At 39.6% G+C, this 26,698-nt stretch overlaps 1 protein-coding gene across 1 annotated transcript in view; it reads left to right on the top strand.

Annotated features, from left to right (window-relative positions):
* Window positions 1-26,698, top strand: part of SLC2A13 (solute carrier family 2 member 13) — a 127,833-nt gene that overhangs the window by 6,019 nt on the left and 95,116 nt on the right. The window contains exon 2 of the mRNA XM_054177901.1: window positions 22,696-22,855. Coding sequence (XP_054033876.1) covers window positions 22,696-22,855 — 160 coding nt within the window. The remainder of the gene's footprint in view (window positions 1-22,695; window positions 22,856-26,698) is intronic.

Raw genomic sequence — 26,698 nt, 5'->3', positions numbered from 1 at the left:
AACACATCCAACCAAATTCTGCCCAGCCTCTCTCCTTCAGTTACAAGGTGTTTACATTACTCTCAGAGTCAAAGACAAAACATAGCTTTCTCTAACTCGAGCAAAGGCAAATCTTCCCTATAGTCTTACAAAGCTATCTGAAAACAGCCCTCCTCCTACAGGCAATGGTTTGTTAGTGTAAGCTTGCAGTAGGGATGGAAAGGAATAGAGAGACAGCTGTGTTGCTGAAATCAGCTCTTGTACTGCACCTGATCAGAGATGTTCACGCAAGTTTCCAGGTTATGTGGCTACAGATGTTACTGTGTGAGCTTAAGGTTGGATCTCTCCATCTTAAGAGCTTCATCTGTTCTTGCGCAAAAGATTCCAAGAGGATAGATTAACTTCTGACTGGAGCTTTGATCTTGCAGTGTACCAGGAGTACATACATGAAGCTAAAAAAATGTGTCTTCTGAAGTTCTCTTAACTATGTATGCATTGGACAGGGTACACAGTACTACTTGGTTCACTATTACTGACTCCATTATTGTTTTGCCTGATGATGTGACAGAAAAATGTAGAAGGGTGTTTTTCAGTTGTATTGTTTCCTTATCTCATTATCAATAGACTTCAAGATAATTAGTTGTATGATGTGAAGTGAGGCTTTTATATAATATATTGTATTTCTAAATACATGAATAGTAATAATTAAAAAAACCTAGTCATGGAGATTACTCCATGACTGTATGGTAAGCTTGTGAGTTGCAAATTCTACAGAAGTCATGAGGACTAATGATTTATGCTTAAAATGACTGAACTCAAACTGGATGACTGTGGCTGTGTTGCATGCTGGTACTGTGGAAGTATAATGTTCCTGATGGATGGGTTTGTTTGCAGATATTTTTATGGCTATGGAGTTTTTGTTACCTAACCTATATGGTTGGTCTTTTTGGTGTGAAGCTTGTGAAGAGGCTGTGTCCAGTGGGACAGTCATTGGAGCTGCTGAAAACCTAAAACCGGAATTGCTTCTGGTCATCTGTCTCTTCATGTGGCTGTAGTGTTAGTGGGCTCAGCCACTGAAGCCATTGTGTGTATTTAAATAGAAAATAAGAAAGAAAAAAAAAAAGCCAACAAAAGAAAAAAGTATGTTGACACATGCAACTATGCAACTTGGGCTTGTCCTTTAGTCTCTCAGGTCTCGTGCCCTCATTCCCCTGGAGAGATGGGTCTTCCACTTGTATGCATTCAGGAGCTCTCACCCCGGCTTCTCTGCCTAAACTTTTCTTTCCCCCCTCTCTGATTTTTCCAGTATAATTTAGCAAGGGAGCAGCTGCCTAGAGAGGGTTTGTCTTCTGTAGTTAATATGGAAAGCTTCTTGTCTCTTGATAGAGATGATGTTTTCCAGAAGCACCTGGCACTGAGCTTGGTTCTTGTCCTTTCTGAGTGGATATTTTACATCAATGAGCATATTCTACTGCTCCTGAGTGATGAGGCAGTTTTGAGGGGAAAAAAAAATATCATAGAATCAATAAGGTTGGAAGAGACCTCAAGGATCATCAAGTCCAACCTGTCACCCAAGACCTCATGACTACTAGACCGTGGCACCAAGTGCCACATCCAGTCCCCTCTTGAACACCTCCAGGAATGGTGACTCCACCACCTCCCTGGGCAGCACCTTCCAATGGCGAACAACTCTCTCCATGAAGAACTTTCTCCTCGCCTTGAGCCTAAACTTCCCCTGGCACAGCTTGAGACTGTGTCCTCTTGTTCTGGTGCTGGTTGCCTGGGAGAAGAGACCACCCCCGTCCTGGCTACAACCTCCCTTCAGGTAGTTGTAGAGAGCAATAACGTCTCCCCTGAGCCTCCTCCAGGCTAAACAATCCCGGCTCCCTCAGCCTCTCCTCATAGGGCTTGTGCTCAAGGCCTCTCAGCAGCCTTGTTGCCCTTCTCTGGACATGTTCAAGTGTCTCGATGTCCTTCTTAAATTGAGGGTTCCAGAACTGGACACAGTACTCAAGGTGTGGCCTTACCAGTGCTGAGTACAGGGGCACAATGACTTCCCTGCTCCTGCTGGCTGCTCTATTCTTGATGCAGGCCAGGATACCATTGTGGAAAACCCTGTTGAAACCTGTTTTGTTTAGCACATGGGCTGACAAGTGCTCTGCAAGGCTGAACAATAGTAAGGGAGGAGTGGGATTTCCCTGTGAAGCAGTTGATTCTCAGGCATGAAATCTAGAACTTTCTGGTCTCTCTTCAACACTGTGTGTCTGGGAAGGGCTGAGTTTTCACAGGTCTCATGCCAGCTGGTTAGTGATGAGGAGCATTCTGGTGTAATCAACAGCCAGCCAGGCATGTGCAACTGCATGCTCAATTGTCCCTCGAGGCAGTAGTAAAGTGATTGTTGATCTCCAGATGATAGACACAAAACCAGAAGATGCCAGAAATGGTGGAGGACCTGCTGTGTAAAAACAAACACACACAAGCATGGCAATTGACCATATTTTCATAGTTTAGACAAAATTAAATAGCATTAGAAACCTATATCCGAAGTGGGAGCCCTAAGGCAAGAGTTCCACTTCTGGGAAAAGGCAGAAGGAGTTTCTGCAGGCTAATCTTTTCTGTTTCAGACCTAAACAAGGAGTAACAGCCCTTCTGTTTCCCTTTTCTTTTGGTCAAGGGCATCATGTGCATGTTTTTTTCCACTGTTGCTGTCCTTGCAAGCTTTCGCAGAAGCAAAACCAATAATTGTGGTTTTAATGTGGCTATATCACTTGGGGAAAAGAAGATTCTTTTCCAGCAGCTGGAAGGCAGTATTAGGGATGTGTCTGTGTTTAGCCACAGCTCTTCTGCTTTCCTGTTGTAAACCTGGGGGAAAGTGTTCCAAGTTGTAAAGAGCAGAAGAGCCTCTCTGGTGTTACACATGTATTGCCTGTGTTGTGTACTGTGTGGTCTTGTAGATTTGGAACGTGTTCCAGTGAGTGATGCTCTGAGACAAACATGTACTGAACTGGTTGCTGGCACTTGCTGGTATAAGAAGGGCTTCAATATCTGATTTCTTGAAAGAAATTCTCTACTGTTCCTTGTTCAGTGCCAGGATAACATAGAAACCCTACAAAGCCTTGAAAAATCCACCTTGCTTAGTAACTTCTTCTAGTTTTCCATTTTGTTCGTTTGTTTGTTTGTTTTTCAGTTTTAGCATTCCTACTCTGGTTCACCAGATGAGAACTTTGAACTTAGGCCTGCTTGAATTGCTTGAATCACAGAATGTTAGAGGTTGGAAAGGACCTCCAGAGATCAAGTCCAACCCCCCTGCCAAAAGCAAGATCACCAAGGGTAGTCTGCACAGGAATGCATCCAGGCAGGTTTTGAAAGCCACCAGAGAATGAGACTCCACAACCCCCCTGGGCAGCCTGTTCCAGTGCTCCATGACCCAACAATTTGAAATTTGCATTCATCTTGAATTGTTTACACCCTTAATCAATAGGTGGATGTAGGATTTACTTTTTTCCCCCCAACCTGTCACAGAATGATAGGAGTTAAGAGGGACTTGTGGACTAGGTAGTCCAACCCCCCTGCCACAGCATGTTTACCTAGGGTGGATTGCATGGGATGGTGTCCAGGCAGGTTGTGAATAACTCAAGAGATGGAGGCTCTTGGTTGTTCCTGTATGACTGTGTTCTTTTGTTCATGCTGACCCAGTCATAAAAAACATGAAGGTGACCTTAAGTAAGTGTCATTAAATGAGTTCGTGTTGTTGCATCTGGTATGTTACTAACAAGCAGTGCTAACATTCATTAGTCGTTTATTGTAATCACAGAGGAAAAAATAAAGTTAGGTATTGGTAGTATTTGAAAATGGTAGTAATCATAACCTGCTCTGAAGTGCCTTCTGCAGTCCAGCCAGGTCCTGCTGTGTCACCTGCACCATTTCCAAGGGTGAGAGAGAAGAGCTACAGGTAAGGTATTCCTGCTTTCCTGTAGTGCAGTAGCAGGGTCGAGCTGCTGTGCCCAGAGGAGCAGGAAAGAAGGAGCACCAGTGCCATCCTGTTCCCATGCCCTGTGATACAGTTCAGCCTCCAGATGGGAACAGAGAGAGTTGAGAGCCTACTTTGTAGTATAGTTGACGAAAGATCCTGAAGTCAGATGCCTTGAGTTGGACCTAGTACTCCTTTGGAATCTACCTGTGTAACATGAGGTAGTACCAGAGAAACACTGCTGCTTATGCTATCTTTTGTGTGATTAAGGTTTGTGTCAATGTGCTGTATTTGTTATTTCTAGCTGTACTAGGGCTTACTCTGCCTAACTCTTATTCTGAAAGTAATTTTGTTTGTAGCTGCCCCCTTGAGATGTTTTTTTTAATCTGTGAAATTAAGGAGAGAAAATTGAAGGGGCTTGCCACTGAGTATTTGCTCTTGTGATTTGGCTGAAGCTGATGGATCCTGGGGAGAGTCTAACATTTGAGAAAGATGGTGTGGTAATAAATTGCTGAGAGTGCAGTGAGCATGGAGGAAGTACTTGTTTAAGACCAAAGCTGTTTGCACTTTAAGCACATGCTTCAGCAAATGTTTGCATATAAGTGACCTTTTTTGTTTGTTCACAGGTGCTTGGTTATTGGACTGTTGAGGTCAGTAGTAGCTATGTCAGCACTGGAATGGGGAATCTGCCTGAGGGGAAAAGTTAAGTCTGGTTTTATTCACTATGGAGTTCCGCAGCTAAGTCTTTTGCCTCATAGACTCCCTGCTCCTGCATTAACAACAGGCACTGCTGACCTCACCAGTCCAATTCACATTGTGACAACTTGGTATGAGTGGAAAGCCAGAGCCACCTGGGCAACTTCAGGATCTTGAAGAAAGGGGTGGAAAAGACTAAATGTACGTAGACATTCATGATGTCTGGAAATTAAATCACACTGGTAATGTTTTGAGCTGGGTAACTGTGGTACGGTATTATGCTGTATGTAGTTCTTGAGTAGGAGAGATACGGGGCAGAATGTAGATTCTTTCTCTTGTAATGATTGACTGGAAGGAGACATTGTTGCATATAGCAGAAATTTGGGCACACATTGAGTAGAGTAGATAAATAATGGCAGCTTCTCTTTTAGTGAGTGGAAATGTACTAAATTATTTGAAAACTTGGATAAGAAGATTCTGTTTATCTTAAGATCTAACTTGGGGAACTTTGGGGCAGGGCACAATAGTTCTCTACACCTGTATGATCCGTATGATTACCACTATGCATCTTACTGTCCTACAGATGTAGGACTTCCTTCCTCTCTTGACCCCAGTCTGCAATGTTGCTATTCACGGTAAACAAAATATTACCATGTTCAACAGTATGTATGCTTCTGAGAAAGCTGTAGTTTCAAGGCATAATTTTTAGGTCAAGCTCTGCTGTTGTTATTTTGCTTTCTGTAATGTCTGCTGATGGTGACTTAAAGAAAAAAAAATGTGGCTTGTGTTTTAGCTTTGATTGTATCCCCACCTATTTATGAATTTTTCTTCTGTGAAGTCACAAGCTGTTGTATCAATCTGCAAGGCCTGTCCCTGATTCAAAGTTAACTGCTTTGCCTGGCACCCAAGTACTGCCTGGGTGATTAACCATTATCCTCTTGCATGTGGATTGCTCCCTTGCACAGAAGGAAACTGCTCAGAGTCTGTAAATGCAGGAGTGCAGAAGGTTTGTCTTCATAGCTCAAGACCAGCAGGCTTGTCTCCTCCATAATACTGATTGTATCTTTAGCAAGATCTCAGCCTTTTGTTTAGAGTATTTGTTTGGTCTATTCAGAAGTTAATTCTCAGTAATTCACTCTATAACTTCTATAATGCACTCTGTAAGTTCTAAGGGACTGTTTACTACTTTTTCAGATTTTCCTTACCTAGAATCTGAACCCGTTTCTGGCTGGCTTAATAGAGCCTCTAGTCATGGTCATATACACCCTTGTGTCTTTAATCCGTGAGTATGGATTTGTGTATGTGATGGTTCTAGATGGGCTGCTGAGGCAACCGTGCCAGCTGTGCCAGTTGCATGAGGGCAAGTCTGGCCTGCCTGTTAGCCTCCTGTCTCAAGCTTTTGTATTAATAATGCTTTTCTTCCTAGAGGCTCTTTCCAGGATATATGAAGTGACATTGCATGCTAGATGTGATGGGGACTTCTTATGGGCTAGTTTGTTATAGTCACACTATTCAAATTTTCAGTTTGTGTAGCTGTAATGGCTTCTTATCCTCAGGTTTCCCTTTGAGGAAGCTTCATTTAGAGTGGGATATAGCAGAACCATGCACTGGTGCAAAGAAGGGGGAACTGGAAGTGTGAGTGCTGAAGTAGTACTACTTGAATAAAAGTAACTCACCTGATACACTTGCCTTTCCTGGTCCACACTGGTGAAAAGGTAGGTCTGATCCAGGCCTCCTAGCTAGTCATGTTGGGAAGTAGAAATCTAATCATCTGTGCTTGCACAGATTAAACCAGGTAATGACATACAGTTCTATTAGTAGATATTTTAATTAGGCAGTTTGTATTGTTATGGCAAGAGAAATGTGATTGAAAATGGCTATGCAAGAGGGTACTGTAAACCAATTGTGCAGATTTTTTAGGGTTAGTGTGCTGGGAACAGCTGTGGAAGGAGAAAGCATGAAGAACTGCTTTGAAACATGGAGCTGTTCTTTCTGCTGCTTAATTTTTTATCCAGTGATGTATATAGATCTTGGCTCAGTTCTTTCTTTGTTGTTAATTTTTTATTGAGTAAGGATGTATATTTCTTGGCTTAGATAATGTGGGCTTGTATGGTCTAACACCCACACAGGGTAACTAGTTTTTGATCTGTGCTGTGGCAATGAGCAAGTGGGAATTTCAAGAGGCCTGACTTGTCACTCTCACAGTTCTAAGTCAGTATGATTCCACAGCAACATCAATTTTTTTGTCTTGTGGTCTTCATAACTACTAATTAGTGCAACACTTTACAGGAGATACGAATCTGTTCATCAGGTAATTGTAGGTTCATAGAAAAATAATGGATGTCATGCTGAGCTGCAACTGAAATTTAGAACTTTGGGCAGATTTGTTGGGGAAGTTTATAAGACACTTAAGCTGATATTTGAAGGCAGTGCACATCATATTCCTTCACAAATGCTTCATCTTCCATGATATTTTGTTTACAGCAATGAATCAGTTGTAGTAAAACATAAAAATGCCTGTGTACGTACTTCTGTCTTGTACAAATACGTTCCCAATGTAGCAGAATCATCCAAATGCAGTATATGTCTGACTGTGTTTGGGTTCCTATTTGATGTATACTATCAGCACTAAAATACATGTAGCCCTGGAGCAATAATAGATTGAGAAGTGTTTGGTCTACTGTGTCTCCTTTTCACAGTTACTCTGCATGTTCTTTGGTTTGAATTTCTGTTTGTCATGCATTGTCAGTCACTAAAATATGTATATCCCTGAAGCAATAATAGTCTGAGAAGTGTCTGGTCTGCTGCATTTCACTTTCACAATTGCTTTCTGTGTTCTGTACTCTGCAAATTTGTCCTGTTGGATCTGTAGCCATTAGTTTTTGGTTTCTTGGATAATTTCCTCTATGGTCAGATCTCTTTCCCTCCTTGCAGTGTGTTCGACCTTTAGACAGGCAGTACTGTTCATGGTACAAGTTAGAGAAGCCTGGGCTCAGGGAAGCCATGTGTTCCAGTCTTAGTGAAATGCTGGTAAATTATTTGTTACAAATTTAAAAATAATGGCTGTTAGATAATTCCCACTTGGCTTTGTAACTACAGGTAATTCTACTTAACTGGAAACATAAATGGTGTGTTAATAGCTGCATACATGCACATACAAATTGTCACATAACTTATCATTGCACAGAAAAGTAAGATGGCCTAAAATCAGTCCAACTCTGTAAAGAATTTTGAAGATGTATCTCAGTGGAATAATGTAGATTTAACTTCCAGAATGTAATCTGACATGCTGTATCACTAACTACGCTTATTCTTCAATTACTCGCATGAGCTTTTTCTGTTCCTTACAAGCAGTTGGCAGAAGAGTCATGAAAGGACTTTGCTACAAAATGCTTTTGGTAGTTTTATACCTAAGCATATATGCACCTATATGCCTAAGTTTATACCTGATGTGGTATATTGAAATGCCACTCAAAGGGTCTGTACATTTTAGCAATTGAAAAGTCCTTTAAGAAAGGAGAGCAATGTAAACTCAAGAGTGAGCAGATGGATGTGGATGCAAACTTGACAATATTTGAAAGGTGGATCATGCTGCACCTGATGATAATGAAGAATGGACATTGGAAATGCTGAAAGCATGCACTGCATTGGAAGAAGTCTTTGGGGCGTTTCCCTAGCATTTATATTATTGTGGTAGGTCACAAGTGTTAGGAGAGAGGATTCTGCTATTAAAGAGGTGGCCTCTGTTGGGAGAAAGCATAGGGTTCTGTTAAAATATAGGCTTCTTCCCAGCCTCATCTATGTATAAATCCATCATCAACATGTGTGCTTTGCAATGGGTTGTAAAATTTTATAGAGAAAACACCGTGGATTTCATTATTTTCTTACTGCATTGAAGTATAAATGGTACTAACTGGCACAGTGAGTAATTCAGAGATCCAGCCACCTATGAGCTGCTTTGTGCTTTGTTGCCAGTTCCTAGTGCTTTATTAGAAGCTATCACTATTGCTTTCTTTTCTGCTCACAGTTACTTTATTAGTGCTCTCTTTAATGATTCTTCTCCAGTGGGTAATTAAGTCTGCCTCCTGATGCTTCTCTCCTGTAGTGTTGACTGCAGACCCTGTCTTTTGTTTTAGGAAACAAGAGGATGTGGACCAGAGATATTTTTTAAATGTAAATAAAAGTAATTGTTTTTATATGTAGATATATTTTACTATAATTGATGTTTCAATTAGATCTTGCTTTGTGAAAACATAATTAAAAGAGTAGGGGAAATGTGACTAGATTATAGGGAAAACCAAGATTGGAGGCAATAGTTACTTTGCAGGGTGTCTTTGGACAAAGTCCTGTGAGGATCTGGAGCTTGCTTCCCACTCTGCTGTTAAGATTTTCAGTTATCCTCAAATATGGAAATGTCTTCATAATTTTCTCTGAAAGTAGAGTCATGCTCTAAGTACAGAAGTTGCAAACTTTTTATTTCAGAGATATCCTGGATTTAGTTGTTTTTCTCTGTGGTAGCTAGTGCATAAATCTTTCAACTTAAAACTAACATGAGAATGTAGTGTCACTTTCAAAGAGAACATGGTTTTGTTTTTAACTCTAAACCTTTCAGTTTTGAGGATGGAATCTACTTCTTACTTGGAGCAAATACGAAGGAGTTAAGCGGAGTTAACAGGAGGTTGTGCCTTAGAGTCATAGCTGGGGCACTTAAGAGGCTAGGGGCAGCAAACTACAACAACAGAATTTTTCATTGCCTGTTGTCCTGGTTTTGAGCCACAAGCTACTCCAGACCAAAGGACAGAAAAGGTATTTTACTCCTTTTTGGGGAGTCAAACAAAAAAAAAAAAGGCTGCACAACTAGATTGGAAGTTTAAATGGAAATTCTATTTACAAATATATACACAAGGTATTCAAGTAGAATGAATACATTCACCCGGGACTAGCAGGTCAAAACCTTTCAGAGCTTTCCAGAAACCTCTACCCCCTTACTTTCAGCAGGCCTAAGAGTAGACCATAACTGCATCTCTCACCCTTCTCAGGCATACCAGGCTCCACTAAGCCTTATGATGCAGCTCAAAATTCCCCTGCCAGCCAGAGCCGTCTCCCCCCTACACACCATGAAATAGAGAGGCGTGCGCTCTTCCCGAGGAGCAGAGAGACATTTCAGTTGTTCCTTTAAATAGAGGAAACATCAGGAAATGGAATAGAATGGTATGTTACAGTATCCTGGGATGACCTTTACATCCCCCTGTGTCTTTCTGTGTCTGTCTTTTTGGAGGACTTCTGCTTTGCAGTCATCTTAAAGGCACCTGAGCCTCAAAACCACCACACCTGGTTAATCATCTTACAACTTCCAGTGACTTACTGCAACTTGTGCAGTGAGTGCAAGTCCCAGGAAAAGCAGATTTTTATCTCAACCAAGATATTTGCTGCATCTATGTTAATTAGAATTAGACTGTCAGATATGCCATTTTGAACTGCAAACACAAATTCTTATTTAGATTTCTTGTTTTCACTTTTCTCTTATCAGATAGGGCATTAGAGCAGACTGCCTGGTAAGAGAATCAGTGCAGTGCTCTCTGTTACAGAAGGGCATTTATTTCCTTTTAATCTTTAGGTTGTCCAGTTACCAGAGTCTTGTATTAATTAACAAGATTTACAGAGGACATCACAATGTTTGCTTAGCTTTCCCTGCAGGTTGACCTGCAGCTCTTCCTCAGTCCTCCAGTGCTAACATGCCTGGAGAACGAAAGCAGGGCAAGAGTGAGCTGCTTAGTGGGAGGAACTCCGAAGCTGTGCTCCCGTGATCTGTGGTTCTAACGTCTCTTTTCTCTGAGTGCTATTATTAATAAAGAGATCTGCAAAATAAAAGTTGGAGTAAAGCAACCATATTAGCAGAATTATACCTGTTGCTTAGAGGATGGCTGTGCATTACAGTGCATCTAGAGGAATGCAAGTTGTTGAAAGGTGAAAGCCAAGAAAGCAGCATCTTCCAGGTTTTCCTAGGATCTTCTGTTCCCTACCAGCCTCTTCCCTGAGGCTTTGAGACTTGCAGCCTTGTTTCTAGGAAGCTTTTTTGGCAGTCTGTTTTCCTCAAACTCTAGCAGTAGTCTTTTCCTACCTGCAGCATCCACGGACTCCTAGTTAGCTGAGACTTTTCCCAACTTTTTTGTCCTCTAGATGTTGATAATGGAGTAGTTGATCCATTTCTTTTTTCCCTTTACAGCTTGACAGCTACTCTGGTGTTTTGTTTGTTTTTTTGTTTCCCCCCACAAATTCAGCAGCCTCATTCTTCACTTGTAACATGTCCCCTTTGTCAGTGTAAGGAACTAATGGAAGAAAATGCACCCCAAAATCGGTTGAAGTATCTTTGTATCACTTGGCAGAGTGAGTTTTACACCACAGTTGCGCAGTTGTCCTGCAGTTGTGACTACTCATCTAAACTATTTTGAGTAATTTTTATGCATAAACCTATGTGGGCTGATGAAGTTCAGCACTGGTTTGTCCCTCTGCTAAGGACAGTCTAGTGCAAGATCCATGTCCTAATAATGGAAATGCTTTCTGAGACTTAAACCAATTTGAGACATCCATACCTGGGATTCTTCCGTAGGATGCTCTCCTGTTGCTTTTCCCTGGCACTAAGCAGCTGTTATTGAAATGGTAATTATGAAAATCCAGGCCATGGAGAGACTTTGCATGGAAGCTACACATTTAAGACAAGCTGCTTCTCTTGTATTGAAGAAGTGAGCGGCTCCTGGACTTTAGACTCAAGATACCGATAACCCATGTGTGCTCTGCACACCCTTACACATCCTACTAGGCAAAACATGCATGCCATGGGAAGTATCTTGAGGAAGAAATAATGTACTGTTTTTCACCACTACCTACAATTTCTGGTACTGCAGATACAGATACTGTTTGTTTTCCTATATATATTCCTATATAAAAAATGTGGTTTATTATCTCTACATGGATCACTGGTGTTTGCACACGCAGTCTTGTTTGTCTATGAAACCTCTGGCATAGAAGTAAACTGAGCAAACACGGTGACTCATATTTTCACTTTAGGCATACAGTAATTTATACTTAAATTACTGTCATAAGTGCTACTTGCAGTATAATGATGTAATTGAAAGTTTTATTTTTTTAATCAGGCCTTAGGTTGTAAGAGGCTTACAAGGCTTTTGTTTATTTTTTTACAGCAATAGTTACAAAACTGGTTGTCTTCCTAAAAATCGTGGTGTTTCTTGTACAAGTGGGAAAACAAATGTAGTAATTCAGATCAAAAAACAGTTTTCTGTATTGGTGGTTGCAATGTATTTACCCATTGCAAGGGCAAAATTACTGGGAATGTAAACTAGACAGACAGCATGAATGGCTTTCCTGAATAGCTAATGAATATGTTCAATACTGCTCCATAGTTTTTGTCTAAAATACTAAGTTTGCAGTGAAATTAGTCTTTCTGGATTAGTTGTTGTTTGTTTGAATGGATCTTTGTGTGTGTGTGCTTTTTGTTTGTGGCTCCTCACCTCGAGCCCAAACTTCCCCTGTGTCCCCTTCTTCTGGTGCTGGTTGCTAGAGAGAAGAGACCAACCCCTTCCTGGCTACAACCACCCTTCATGTAGTTGTAGAGAGCAATGAGGTCACCCCTGAGCCTCCTCTTCTCCAGGCTAAACAAATCCCAGCTCCCTCAGCCTCTCCTCATAGAGCTTGTGCTCAAGACCTCTCACCAGCCTTGTTGCCCTTTTCTGGACATGATCAAGTGTCTCGATGTTCAAGAGGGGATTGGACCTGGCACTTGGTGCTATGGTCTAGTCATGAGATCTGTGGTGATAGGTTGGACTTGATCTTTGAGGTCTCTTCCAACCTTAGTGATACTGTGATGTCCTTCTTAAACTGAGGGGGCCCAGAACTGGACACAGTACTCAAGGTGCGGCCTAACCAAAAGAAAAAAATAATTTATAAACAAAAGTGCAGTGTTGGAAGGGAGTATTCATTTTACATGTAGCTTTCAAATCATAGAATACATAGAATTGACCAGGTTGGAAGAGACCTTCAAGATCATCACGTCCAACCCATCAACCAATCCAACACCACCCAAACAACTAACCCATGGCACCAAGCACCCCATCAAGTCTTCTCCTGAAAACCTCCAGTGATGGCGACTCCACCACCTCCCCAGGCAGCCCATTCCAATGGGCAATCACTCTTTCTGTATAGAACTTTTTCCTAACAAATCATTACCCTTGTCCTCTGAAAATAGAATTTCTCTACACAGCTAGTCTTTGCTAGTCTTTGAAGCATCCAGCTTTTTGTGGGGGCCTTTGGTGTGGGATTGGTTGTTTGGTTTTGCCTTTTTTTTACCATGTAAAGATTGTGTGGTGTTCATAATGCTGGCTTTCTAGCATATTGGAATGGTTGTGCATTTAAGTTCTGTCACATATTTCTGGGTCATTATACAACCATAGTTCCCTGCTGGAAAATGCTATTTGCTTGTCTGAGTCAGCAGAAGGAGCTGAGTAGCCACTCCTCAACTGCTTGTTGTGATCTTATGCCTTAGAACAAGTCCATGTCAGCTATCAGATTAAAAGCCTTGAATGGGAAACAGTTGCTGAGATGCAGATGTGCATCCTGCTCTGCTTTGCTGAAAGGGGAGGAGCCATTGACTAGGGAAGCAACTCCTTATCTCTGGCTGTGACTACCTTAGGACTGGAACAAATTAATCTGCCTGATTTTCTTAGCTATTAGCAAGCAACATCTATGGTGCATAGTCTGTGTGTACTAAAGAACGTCTACAGCAAAGCACTGCTTATATCAATCACTATTTATTTAAATTAAAAGCTTCACTTTTAAAGTAGTGCTTGCCATATGTGTTTACACAGGCTGTCATGGTGAAAACTACTATGTTCTATTTATAATTTTTCAAGTGAAAGAAAAATAAAGTGCTCTTATTTGCTGAAGTGAGAAGCTTTTGCAGTATTGTGTGTGTAAATCTGTGCTGCTTCACTCGTTCCCAGTGACAGATCTTTTGCGGGTTGTAAGTTCACAAATAAGGGCTTTTTACTAGTTGCTTTTGGTAGGTTTTAGTTGCTTTTAGGGCTGATTGTTTATCTTGTATTGTTATAACAGTTCAGCACTTCACAATTTGTGGTACCTTTCAAGTAGAGGGAGCCATATCAAAATCAATACTGAAAATTAACGATACTCCTTTTCAGCATACCTGTGCATGCAGAGAGCTTTTTATATTAAAGACTTGCCTAAAAATGTTGTTTTAGAAATAATTCATCTGCTTCTGTCTGGATCACCTTAGAAAAAGGTGAAGATCCATTTCAGTGTGGAAAGTTGTGAACTGATAGCTGTGTAAGTGACCCAACAATAGACCTTTACCTCCTGCATATTGAAAATGTAGATGTAGGTTAGCACTGAATTACCTTGCTTACATTATTTTGAAGAAACTGCCACTGTTGAGTTACTGTTCAAATGTTACATTTTTATTATGTTGTCTTTTAGCTGGATTGCTTTTAGAGGAACCATTGTGACTAATGTCAGAAGTAACCCAAACCAGGGTAAATATTGCAGCTAGATCTGTGAATAAAGTTAGGCAGCATGAAGGGAGTAACTTGTCCTAAACATTCCAGCTTCCTGGAATGAGATCTACAGCCATGAACTACAAGCACAACTTCCCTGTGTGGTACACAGTGAGATGGAGGTCCCTCAGCAGGATACCCAGAAATTAGGGCAGCTGAGTTGAAAGATATCTGACTGGGTGTTTCACAGCCCGGATTAAAAGGAGAGTATGTGATGTCCACAACAAAAGCCTAAGTATGGGTAACTAAAACAATGATCTGACATTTGTTGTGAGAGGCATGCTCTTAAGCTTTGGACAGCCTTGAAGATTTTTGCTTCAAATTTTCTGGATGTTCAGCTTGATTATTTTGTCTCTGAATAATATTAAGTCTCACTCTCTCCTGACTTTGCCACTCAGATTTCCTGTTAACATGTTTTGGATTACTGTAAGCTTGAATAATCCTAAAATAACTTTGGGTAGAAATAAAAATACTTACTTAAAAAATTCTTTTCCCCAAATGAACTGTTTTGTGTATATAGTACTAATCTTCAGCCTGTGGTTGAATAGGATCCTGCAGTGATTCTAACACTTATGTAAACAGTTACTTTCATTTGACCTTAAAAACTTTCTCAGCTCTGTTTGCTTTCATGTAAAATTCTGTTTCTGTTTCTAATGTTTGGCACTTTTCCCAGAGAGGAAGTGTTTCCCCCCCCCCCCCACTCTAGCTCTCCTACTTATTTTTCTAGTGTCCACAGATTGTGGCATGTTTTGTATCTTCCTTTACATTGGTGAAGCTGAACGCCTGCGATTTTCTGGTTGTGGGTAGTATTTCTTATTTACTGTATGTATGTTATTGAAGATTCCTGCAAATTTTATATGTTCTCATGTGTCTGCTAAACTAAGTTTTCTTCTGATAAATTGAGTAAACTAAATTTTAATAAACTTTTGCACTCCAGCTTGTACATGAAAAGTTCTTGTCCAGCTTGCCTCAAATGTCATGGCTCATTTTCCCCCCCCATTTCATAACCAGCTAGATTCCAGGTGATAAAGATTCCTTGGCTTGCAGAATTTCAACATAGGAAATACTGTGATGAATAGTACCTTCTTGAATATTCAATTTTTTGAATATTCATGTCCCTCTACTATGATTTGTGGTTTTCCTATGTTCTTCTTGCAAGATACTTCTGTGGAGATGTCAGAAAAAGATCTTAGTGCTTGCATTATATGGGAAATGTACTCTGTGTTGGCATTTTAATTTTTCTTATGAGCTGGGTTGGCCTCTGTGTGTTTTTATCAAGGGAGAGTTTGAAATTTTAATTACTCTTCTATGGAATGTGATTTACAAAAGCTAACGAGAGTTTGCATTTACAGTATGGCAGTTGTGGTTGTTTCAGTGGACACAATTCAAGGGGTTTGTTAGGTGTGTTCTTGATCCTTACCAATACACAAAACAGTGAAAAACCTTCTCATGGTCAACAGCAAGAATTATTCATCCATTAAGGTACCACCTAGTGAGTGGCTGCATTTATTTTTCTTCAGATTTTTCTGGGATGTGGACTCCTTTACAGTTGGATGCCACATATTACCATAAGTTTTTGTCACTGGTTATAATATTGGGCACTCTTTTTTGGGCTAATGACTAGGAACATAGAAATCTGCAGTTACTTAGTGTACAAGTTCTTTAACTATGATGAACCAGCTCGCTCTCATTTAATAAATCAGTGTTTAAATAAAATGCAAGTGGTTAATGAAGGCTGTAGATGTTGGACCACCATTCTAGAGGAGATGTGTCTATATCTGCCCATTAGTGTGACTTATGTTCTCACAAAGCAATGTGGTTTTAGTGCTAGTGATTTGTCCCACAGCACTTATATATGCCAGAGCTGTGCTGTACCTGAGTATAGTTGTGCCGCTGCTAAGAAATGGACTTAATACTAACTTTGTGTGTGGGAGAGATTCAAATGAATGAACGTGTGACCAGTCATCCTTGGAATAACTTTCACTAGCCAGTTGTAAACTGCTCATATGCCTCTTTGCTCAAATACAAGCTGCTTCAATGAAGGGTTTAGATTTATGTACTTGAACAGCGTTCAAATGCACTAGTCTTTCAAGTATTTCCTATTTGCATGTTCAGTGAGACACTCTAAAATCCCCTTAGGTTGATGGTCATTACTGAAAGCTGAAGTGTTAACTGTAATAGCAGAGAAGGACTCTGCATGACTATGAAAAAAACCATAATTTTTGTTTAGATTTATCTGTCTAATATATGTTGTGGAGTTGTCTGCGGAGCAGTGTTCTAAAATTATTGGTTGGCAAGAATGCCATTTTTATCAGTAGTAGAAGCTTTAGAGTATAATTTGTGAGAACACAGCTGAAAGACAGTCACTTTGTCTGTGTAGTCTGATGTACTTCTGAAATCAATAGTGTTTTGGGGCACTAAGTTTAGGTTGCACGTCCAATATCCAAGATGTAAGAAGTTTATCAGATTTCCTACAAAGTTGCTGGAAGACAACTTTAGCCTGGTGTTCAGCTGTGTAGCTTGTCAATTTTCCCTCTCTCTCTTTTGGAATTTACTATTTAATTAAAAAAGAAACAAAAGAAACCCCAAACAACAACCAAACAATGAGTTCATATTAAAACTTTGTGGTAGTGTAGCAACCTCTATTAAGCTGTTTATTAATATTTAATTCCTAATTTCCTTTGCCATAAACTTCTTTCTTCATGAGGTTGCCTCCATAAATCCTTGCTAAAGCTGCTTGGAATCCTTACAAGTAGAAAAACCACTATGGGCAGCTTCTTAATGAAGTGAGCTGTAAAGTTGGTTGCATTAAAGTTTAACATCTTAATTAAAATTTCATCTTACAAGTTCACTCAAAATGTGTGAAAAAATAATGCTATTACCTGCATTAAGTATCTCAGTCCAGCTTTATATGCTTGTGAAGAATGCCTCATTCCCATGAATATTCTTCTGGAAGGAAGTTTCTCCCTGTTCATTTGGAGGTCCTAATAGTACAAATATGTGTCATAGGCCCTGAAGATTCTTTGCTGTTAATAGAATAGAGATTAATGGCTTAGTTGCTGTACTCTGAAATAGAATCTTTGCTTTTTGGTTTTTGTGATTATTTCACATCCTGGTCTTAGTTTCTGACTTGACAGTCTGGAGTGTTGTGGCAGTTCAGGACAGTCTCCATTATCATACATAGTCCTTCATATGGGCCAATAAAGGCATTTGCATCATGAACTGTTTATGGGAGCTAGATAGTACAAACCCCTTAATGGGCAGGTGGATCTCCTTCTAGCTGACTGTATTCCTGGGTTTGCCTGTTGTTGATGCAAAGGGTCAGTGCAAGCTGGACAGAAGGATGCAAAGAGACACCAGCTCCTTAGTACTTGTTAAACATCAGTCCTCTTTATTCCTAAGCATGGAAGGCTGATTGAGTTGTGTGAGGTTTTCTTTTTAAAGTTAAGCAATTCTTGTCAGCTGTATCTTGTGTTTATGAACCTTTTGGGCAGTAATCTAAACAGCAACAACACACAAATTGTCAGGAATCCTTCCCAATATTTTTGCCCCTCCTGACACTGGTTGTTGATTGACACCAGTTAAATGACTGATACTTACATCCATGCTTTGGGCTTTTTTTATTATGCTAGGACTGAAGTACCTGTCATTCAATATCCTGTCTCCACCTCATGTTGCTCATATATTGTTTGCATGATGCACCTTCTTTCATGTCTGCTGGACATGACTGGAGCTGTGCTGGAAGTCCTGGTCTTCGCAGAATACGTTTATATCCATTTGAACATGTAAAAGAGTATTTATTCCCAAATGCTTTTTATAAATAAGAACTTAAATTCCTTCTTTAGTCATTTTTGTTTTACTACCCTAATCTCATTTTAAAACATTCCTTTTTAATTCTCCTAATTATAATAGTAGCTCTTCATTAGCTTTTTCTCTGTCCTATCAGTTAGGTTTGTTGATTTAATTCCTGAACTTCTTAATGAAGTCTTTATAACACTTGCCTATCCATACTGCAAATACCTTACTGTGATTCTAACATAGCTTTTTACACCTGCTTTCTGTTGATTGCCCTAAAATGGAGCTGTTCACTCTCTTGTCTCTGTTTTCCAATGGAGATTATAGTAGCAGGTCTAATAATTAGTCTCCCAAACGATCATAAAACAAACAAGAAAACCATTCAATATGATGATTTTAGTCTATCATGTTGTCTGATATTTTTTGTGTAATAATGAGATGCACTTTGTGGTCTAAATTTTAAGGAACCTTCTGTTACATTTTTTTCATAACTATATTTTTTAATGAGGGCAGAAGGTTAATGTCTTCATTACTCAAGTGGATGAAGACTAGGCTTGCCTGCTCTCGTGTCAGATTTCATAGTTGTACACAATGTAGAGCTTAAACTTTCTCTGACAGATTTCCAGTTAATTGTTTTAATTTTCTTTTCCTCATGTCTTGTCACTTACCGGCTTTATTAGTTGGGCAGTAATGTACTTGCCCACAGCAAGAATGTTTTGTTTAGTGTGAGCAGTTTAACAGTGAAAATGTCACCTATGTGTAAATGAAAGCAGTCTCATATGAAAGATTAAGGAAAGATTCCATTGCAGACATTCTTATTTTGCTAGGAAAGCTGTTCTTCAGTATTAAATTTCTGTAATATCTGGCTATTAAAATAACTGCCTAAAGAATACTGGTTATGTATTTTAGAAGTTTGGGGGTTTTTTTATATATAGTTGGTTAACATCTAGTACATTGCTTCAAATGATGCCTTTTCACAAGAACTTACTTTCCTGTGTTCTATTTTGTCTTAAATTGAAATTAGAGGAGGAAAGTCTGGAGGACTTTTCATTCATTCTAAGGCAATTGAAAGCAAATCTGTAGCGTAAATAGGGTTTCAGAATCTAAAACTTTATTTCCGTTAAGTGGCATGATTTTTTTTTCCCCCTTAATTTATCTATTTCAGTATATACTTTAACTCCTGGTGATTTTTTTTTTGTTTGTTTGTGAAGGTTTTTTGGATGGCAGCCAAACTGGGGAGGTTTTCCTGAGTGCCTCCTCCCATTTCCTGAAAACTCCTGCCACACTGTTTCAGACTCAGAGTAACAAAGCATGTGTTTTAAAACACCTAACATAAGCATATCTTCTGAACTGAGTTTTTTGTTTGGATATTTTGAACCTACACATTTTGGGAAGCTCAGTAGAAGTGGTAAGGTCTGAATACAAACCTGAAAAGGCTGTTCTTGAAAACTCTGTGAAAAGTCTTAGGGTGAGAAAGCTGATGTGGGAGTTGTAGAATGGCAGAATCATTTTAGTTAGAGTTCTACCTGTGGAGATGGTCAAAACCTCACTTAGCTTGTTCTTGGTCAACTTGCTCTAGCTGGCCATTGTTGTGAACAGGGGTTGGGCTAGACTGCGTGATGTTCCTGTCAATCTTGAACAATTCTGTGAGATTTTGAACTCGTACTCTTAATTCCTTAGGTTTTCCTAAGAAATTCTGTGCTGTTCATTGCAGGTTTGATAATAAATAATTTCAGCTATTGTATTAATGCCTGCTGTATAGGTGGTATCATTGGCTAGCTGGTGACAGGGATGTTGAGGTGTGCAAGCTTCCTCTGCTAATTCGTGTAGTCACTGACTTTGTGGCAAGAGCACAGCAAAAAGAGTAAACCACCTGCTGTCATAATGCCTGTTCTTCAAGACAGGGTTTTAACCTGCATGCTACCCTTAGGTTACAGCAACAGGCTTTAGTTTCACCTGTACAGGGCAGGTGTTGCATTAGGTGGCTGACTGGCTCTAGCAGTGTCCTGGGACCAATGGTGTTTGCTGAATGAATGTTAGTGGTAGCTGTTGGTCTGGTTAATTCTATGATTCTATGACTTGAATGCGGGTAGAAAGTAGCTTTTTTACAGAGCATACATTGTGCACATTCTTCTAACTGATTTCCAGTAAAATCCAAATAAAATGTTGACATCTTCACCTTTCAAATTAGCTTAATTAGGTGATTAGCTCTTTCAAAGATGGTCTTCTTGGAACTGTAAGTTATTTTTCTAAAGCTTTTAATGGGGACTGGCATTTTAGTAGCCTCTGAGAGAAACTCCATGTTGAAGGCCTCGATCTCTCATTTACTTTCTGCTGCTCTGCATGAAATAAACTTTTCTCATTTCCTTGTTATTCTTGCAAATAGCAGGGAAGGTGTTTATGGGCCAAATGATAAAATAGCCAGTGGCATGCAGACTTTTTTCTTTTCTTCTCCATCTTTGAGTTTCCGTGCCTTTTTAATGGCCTCAAAAGTCCCCCCAGAGATATCAGTCATCTAGTCCATCAAGTCAGAAATTCCCAAATCTGGCAGTTATGAAAGCTTGTTTAGGGTGTAGCAGGGGAGATGCTTGATGCTTGTTTTGTTGCTGAGCCTTTCCTGAGCTTTTGCTGCTTGTTGCCTGCAGAGGGTGTGGCACTGGCCTTTGAGCCTGGTCCTGTGGAGCTGAATGTTCTGCTAGGCCAGTCGTGGTGGTGGGAAGATACCTGTGCTGTGCACGGGGAACACGCAGTGTGTGAGGCAGCGTGTCCAACGCCAGGGCTGCTGCAACTCGAGGGTCCTCCCCTCTTCTGCCCCAGTGTGAGCAGAGGCCCTCTCGCAGGGCCTCAGTGGCTTTTGTTTGCAGAAAGCGGATGTACTCTGACGCTTTCCCGTAAAAGCTTTTCCTTTATGTGTGTCTTGTCTCCGGTGCTGTAGTTGTAATTAGCTCTAATGCTGAAGTGAAAGATGCAAGAGAAATATGCCTGCTGGTGGACTATGTTTGAAAATTTACTTCTCTATCAGGCACACAAAGGGCTGTTTGAATACTAGTTGGTGTTGAAAAAATGGTTGAATAAATATTTTCAAGGCCTTTGTTTATTTCCCCTGTTACTTTTCTGTGTGGTGGGTTTTGTTTTTTTTCCCCTCTTTTTTTTATTTAATGTGGTTTTCTCAGTCAATAAGAGGGGGAGATGTTGGTGTGTCTTGGAGGGCTCTGCCAGAAATGTGTTATCATGCTGAGAGGCTGCTGTGAGTGTTTACCTTTTGTAACAAAGATCTTCTGATGCCATTCTATTGTTAACAGTTTGTGTTCCTCATTCAAGCTTTTTGGAAGCTCCCAGTGGTTCTGTCAGGCTAACCTTATTGATAAGATCATTTTGTGCTCTTAGTTTGGTGAGTCAGGCAGTCAGTAGGGCACCGGCTGAAGCCTCTGCCATTTTATGATGCAGCTTTCCTCCCATGACATGAGCTGCAAACTGTAGCAGCGCTTCAGAAGCCCTATGCATGCCCTTAGGTGACCTCTGTTTCATGCTGGGGGTCTGTCATTTGCCCCTGCTGGTATGCAGCCGTCTGTGTGGGACCCAGTGGAGCTGCCCCAAGATGCAAGATGTGATGTCTCTACTGCCTAGCCATGCTACTGTGCTCGAGATGTATCCCAGTTGCTTTTGTGTATGTGCTGCCAACATACTTCCACTTATAACTGCAGAAGAATTGCTGTTGGTTGTCACTGTCAGTTCTCTTAAGGAAACAGGGATGTAAATTGCCTTTAAATGAGATCAGGGCTTTGTGGATTCAGACCACCAAAGCAGGTACCACATCCAGCTCTGCTCTCTTTACGCTGTTGAACTATGTGTTCCACATGAGCATTTCTGTCTTTTGCACCAATGGCTTCTTTAGAGGGTGGCAGAGCACTGGAACAGGCTGCCCAGAGAGGTTGTGGAGTGTCCTTCTCTCAGATTTTTTAAAACCTGCCTGGATGCATTCCTCTCTAGTCTGCCCTAGGTGATCCTGCTTTGATAGGGGGCTTGGACAAGATGATCTCTAGAGGTCCCTTCCAATCTCTAACATTCTGTAATTGTATAATTACTACCTAATATACTACCAGTGTTGAGAAAATGAAAGGTTCTTAGCCCTGCATATGGAATACTTTTAAGCCAAGTTAAGAAACAGTTGAGACTGTGAAGAAACAATCCGTTCTGTATAACAATAATGAAATTGCACAATAAGAATAATAGTTGGCCTTGCTTTTTAATTGGTGATGGAAACTGCTGAATTTCTGTTTAAAATTCAGAGCTGTGAACACTGCATCTTCAGTTAGTCTTTTTGACTCAGTCATGCTTACTTGTGTTATAGCATCTCTTTGTTTCAAAGCTATACATATATTTATGCTTGTTATTTAATTCAGTATACATGCAATTGGAGTTGAACTGACTTATTCCTTGTATCATTGCATCGAACTCTGAACTTGCAGTAGAGCTGCTAGCAACCACTGTGTGTGCCCATTTAGTCTGAGTATGCTTCTGGAGTTCATTAAGTGTATTTTTGTCTTTTGGAACCTGAAAATCAAATTCTTCCAGCTTGTTTCATTTAAATGGTATAATATTCTATGATGTAAAAGGGATGTAGTATCTCTTTAGATTTTATAACTGTAATTAAATTTATTCTTGTAGGTGTAGCATCTATGACTGTGCCAGTGTACATCGCAGAAGTTGCTCCACCCCACCTAAGAGGCAGATTAGTCACGATTAACACTCTGTTCATCACTGGAGGGCAGTTTTTTGCAAGCGTTGTTGATGGAATCTTCAGCTACCTCTCGAAGGATGGATGGAGGTTTGTGAGTCTTTCTTGCTAAAAGCAAAATTGGCCTGGTTGTGATTTGGTTGACAGCTGTTTCAGTTCATGTTGGTAAAATAGAGTTCACATATGAAGTGGTGAAAATGTACTGAAATGGAACTTTAATAATTAATTCTTTCAAAATGTAATCCATACAGCTTTTTGCTTAGACTTAATATTCATAGTATGCTTAGGGGTTTTGACTTTACTAAACTTTCAAATGGATGAGCAATAAATATGTATCAGCAAGCCTGAATGATTGTCATGATGTTACAAAAGTGGCCTGCCTTCTGCATTTAGAATAATTACATGCAGATTTTTCAGAAGACAGATTTCCAGTATTGTGCTGTACATGCAAAACAGAAGTGTATTTTGAATAGTCTTAGTCTGAGCAGTAGTAATCCAATCAGAATTGAAATGAAGGCTATTGTAGCATAATTTTATAGTTAAAAGTTTAGGTTATAGAATAATATTAATTTCTTTTACTCAACGTTATGGATATTAAGTTCGTCCTGTAGACGTCAGTACATTTCTCTGGACTGCGGCCTTATGCCTACAGTGTCATTTGGGAGAGATGACAAATTTTAGTAGCTCAGTATTTTACTTGGAGTGCAAACTTGACAAATGAACTAAGAGAAATGTGTAGGAGGAATAACTTACACTATGTATTCCAATTTCTGGAAACTTTTGCTTAATTATGTGCATTTTCCCCTTGAAACACTCTTGGGAAAGAGTATATGTTGTTGTAGGGCCTTCAGTTTCTGATGCTACAGCCTGGAATTGTTCTGCTATTTGAAAATCCTAGTTTGAATGATCCTCTCTCCACCCTCCAAAACTTACAGTATAACATTCTCTGGCTTCTAATGGAGCTGAATAGGGATTACTATGTGCATTGATATTTGAGGCTTAAATTAGGAACAATTAATTGGGGACTTGGTGCCTAGAACAACTTGGAAGCTGATCTTTTTATAGTATGCAAAGAAATATGCATTAAAGCAAAAAGTTAATGCTATCTTAATGAATCTGTGATTTGATTTGTGTATGTGTAACCATTCAAGAATTTCGAGGGCTTTTTTTTCTTTGTCCATGTGATTTTGCCTCTTTTGTAAAAAGATGTTGTGTTTTTACCTTAAGAAGAAAAGTCACTTCATGCTGATTTTAACTTAATTTTAGTTTAATTTTAATTTTTAGCTCTGCTTTGTGCTTTCTGAATATGCATTGGTTATTTTAGCTCAAATGAAAATAGCATTTTGCGTTTGTACATGAAGCTTTTGATGACCTTTTCATTATCATGCAGCTGAATTCTCTGGCAGACTATATGTGCATTTAAGGAGAACTGAGGAACAGCTCTGCTGAAAAAAACCCATGTAGCTTTATAGGATTGCTAATCCATTTCTGCAGTTAAAGAGCTCTTACCTGATTTGGAGAAAAACTGATGGCATGCAGTAATACATTTCTAAGGAAAGTGCAAGCTCAAAATTTTGATAGTTGCTTTATTATTTTAAATTAAATTTTAGCCTAAATAACTTCCTAGTGTAATGGCTGCTTATGCATGGGACTGGCTGGTAGGAATGGACATGGAAAGATACTTATTTAGAAGTAGAGCTCTAAAGATGTTGTGCACTTTGTGTTTATACAGTTGTGGTATTTTTTAATTCTTTTTACCTAAGTGGTTAGGTATTTGCCTGGAGGAAGCTCTTGTGGATATAAATGTGTTAGTTGGTTTTTTCCCTAATAGCGTGCTGACACACAGGAGGGAAAGATGTGTTTGTAATCTGTGTGTTTCAATAAATACTAACATACTGGAAGAAAATTACAAGTTAAAGGAAGTATCTGACAAATACTGATTTTACTGGAGGGGTGAGTTTTGCTTTATTGTTCAGGTAAGCTAAGATATTCCCTAGTCTAAATTTTTGCAGCCCAGAAGCTTCTCTGAAGAAGATCATTCAAAGAGCTGGCATTGTGGAATAGGATTCATTGGTTCCCAAATCAAGCAGTGACCCAGGATTGACAGAAGCACATTTGTGTGTAAATTATTATTTAAGTTTGCTACATACAGAGGTTAACATCTTCTGATATGTTATGTTATAAATATGCTTAGCCAAAGTGGAATATTAGGTAGAAGGCAATAGCCATTGTTAAACATAAATTCAATCTTTTGCATCAAACACTTGATAAATTAAATACACCGCTACACTAAATAGGAGTGAGGCCCCCATGGGCTGAATGTTACACAACTGTTCTGAGAACTTCTACACTGGTATAGCTTATGCTTCTGTTTGGAACAAAAAATAAACTACTTTGGTATAATTCAGACCTTTTAACATATCTGAACAGGAAAAACACTACTAAAGTACAATCTAGAATCTGTGGATTGAGTAAGGATAGGAGGTTGGGTGTTAGATCAGAGCTGTGTGGGATGCTCATTTTTGAAAAATCTTTAGCAATGGATGTGTCAATTTCTTGAGACAACTGGTTCAAATGTTTACTCACTCTTTCTGTGAAGAATTATTTTCCCTCATCTGTGATCTAAATTTTTATTGTTGCAGCTTGTAACCATTGACTCTTGTCCTTTCACAGTGTACATCTGGGAAGAGTCTCCATTTTTATGAGTTCCTTTTCAGTTGTGAAAGATTCAGCTAGAGCTCCTCTTGGTCATCTCTTTTCTGGCAACACAAAGCCAGTTCTCTCAGCCTCTTTTATGTCATACACACTCCAGTTGTGAGACCAGCCTAGGTTTCTGTTGCTATTCCTGGTTTGTAGCTTTATGTCACATTGGTGATCCCAGTCTTCCAGATTCATCAGAATGCATTGAGCAGTGAGTAGTTTCTTAAGCCTGCTGGCTCATGCTTTGTAACTTCTGTTAAGACAGCAATGGTATGTTTTCTGTACATGCCAAGTATGATTCTAGTGGATTGAGCAGTACGCAAAGGTTGGCAGTGCATTGGGCAGGAGTGGAGGCTTTGCCTAGTGATGAGGTATCTAGGGATTATTGACTGTGATGCTGGAGATCTTAATTAGGGAGAGATCTAATCTGTCCTCAGCTAATTTACTGCAACCTAAGGCTGAGCAGGGAAGAGTACAGATGGTCTGTAACCCCAAAGAGTGGTCAGCAAACACATGGGGAGAAATCATAGATGTTTACCCTTTAGAAGGAAAATTACAACCATTATTGTAAGTCTAATGGCTAAGTACTGGAATGCTACAAAACCAATAAGGGATATTACTCTATTTGTTCTTGGAAATGCTTGATAGTGAAAAAATAAAAAACACAAAGAAAACAAATATTTAATCTGCCTTTAATGCCAGGTTAGCTTTATAAACCCTGTTAATGCCATCATAATAGTATTGCAGTAGTATGTCTGAGAAGGAGAAATATTGCAGCAGACTTATTAAATTCATGCTGTGTTTTTTCAGGTCTGCTTGACATCTGACTTCAAATACAAAGTCTTGTAATCTGTATAGGAAAGAATTATATTAGATTTCTGAAAGCTGGCTCACTGCATGAAGTATCTAAAATTGCCTGCTTTTAGTCTAAACAGATTATATCAAAATTGCTTGATCTGAAAATTGCAACAGCTCTTGAACTTGCAATGGATGTGTGCTCTTAACTGAACATGGCCTGTTCTGGTACGCAACTTGGACCAGAAGCATGTCAATTGGAAACTAACTTCAGTGAGTGAGTGCTTTCTGTACATTTCTTTTTCATCTTGCCTGTAATAAACAATCTAATAGAGTCCAACTGGTATCTTTAGCAGGCAGGATTGAGCTTTCAGGAGCCTCAATTGATTTTTGCCTCCTAAAATGATTGCAGGTATCCAGCTGCTTAGTTCTGGAGGC

Source organism: Dryobates pubescens, chromosome Z, assembly GCF_014839835.1.
Source record: "Dryobates pubescens isolate bDryPub1 chromosome Z, bDryPub1.pri, whole genome shotgun sequence".
Taxonomy (NCBI): Eukaryota; Metazoa; Chordata; class Aves; order Piciformes; family Picidae; genus Dryobates; species Dryobates pubescens.
This window is presented reverse-complemented; position numbering and strand designations above follow the sequence as displayed.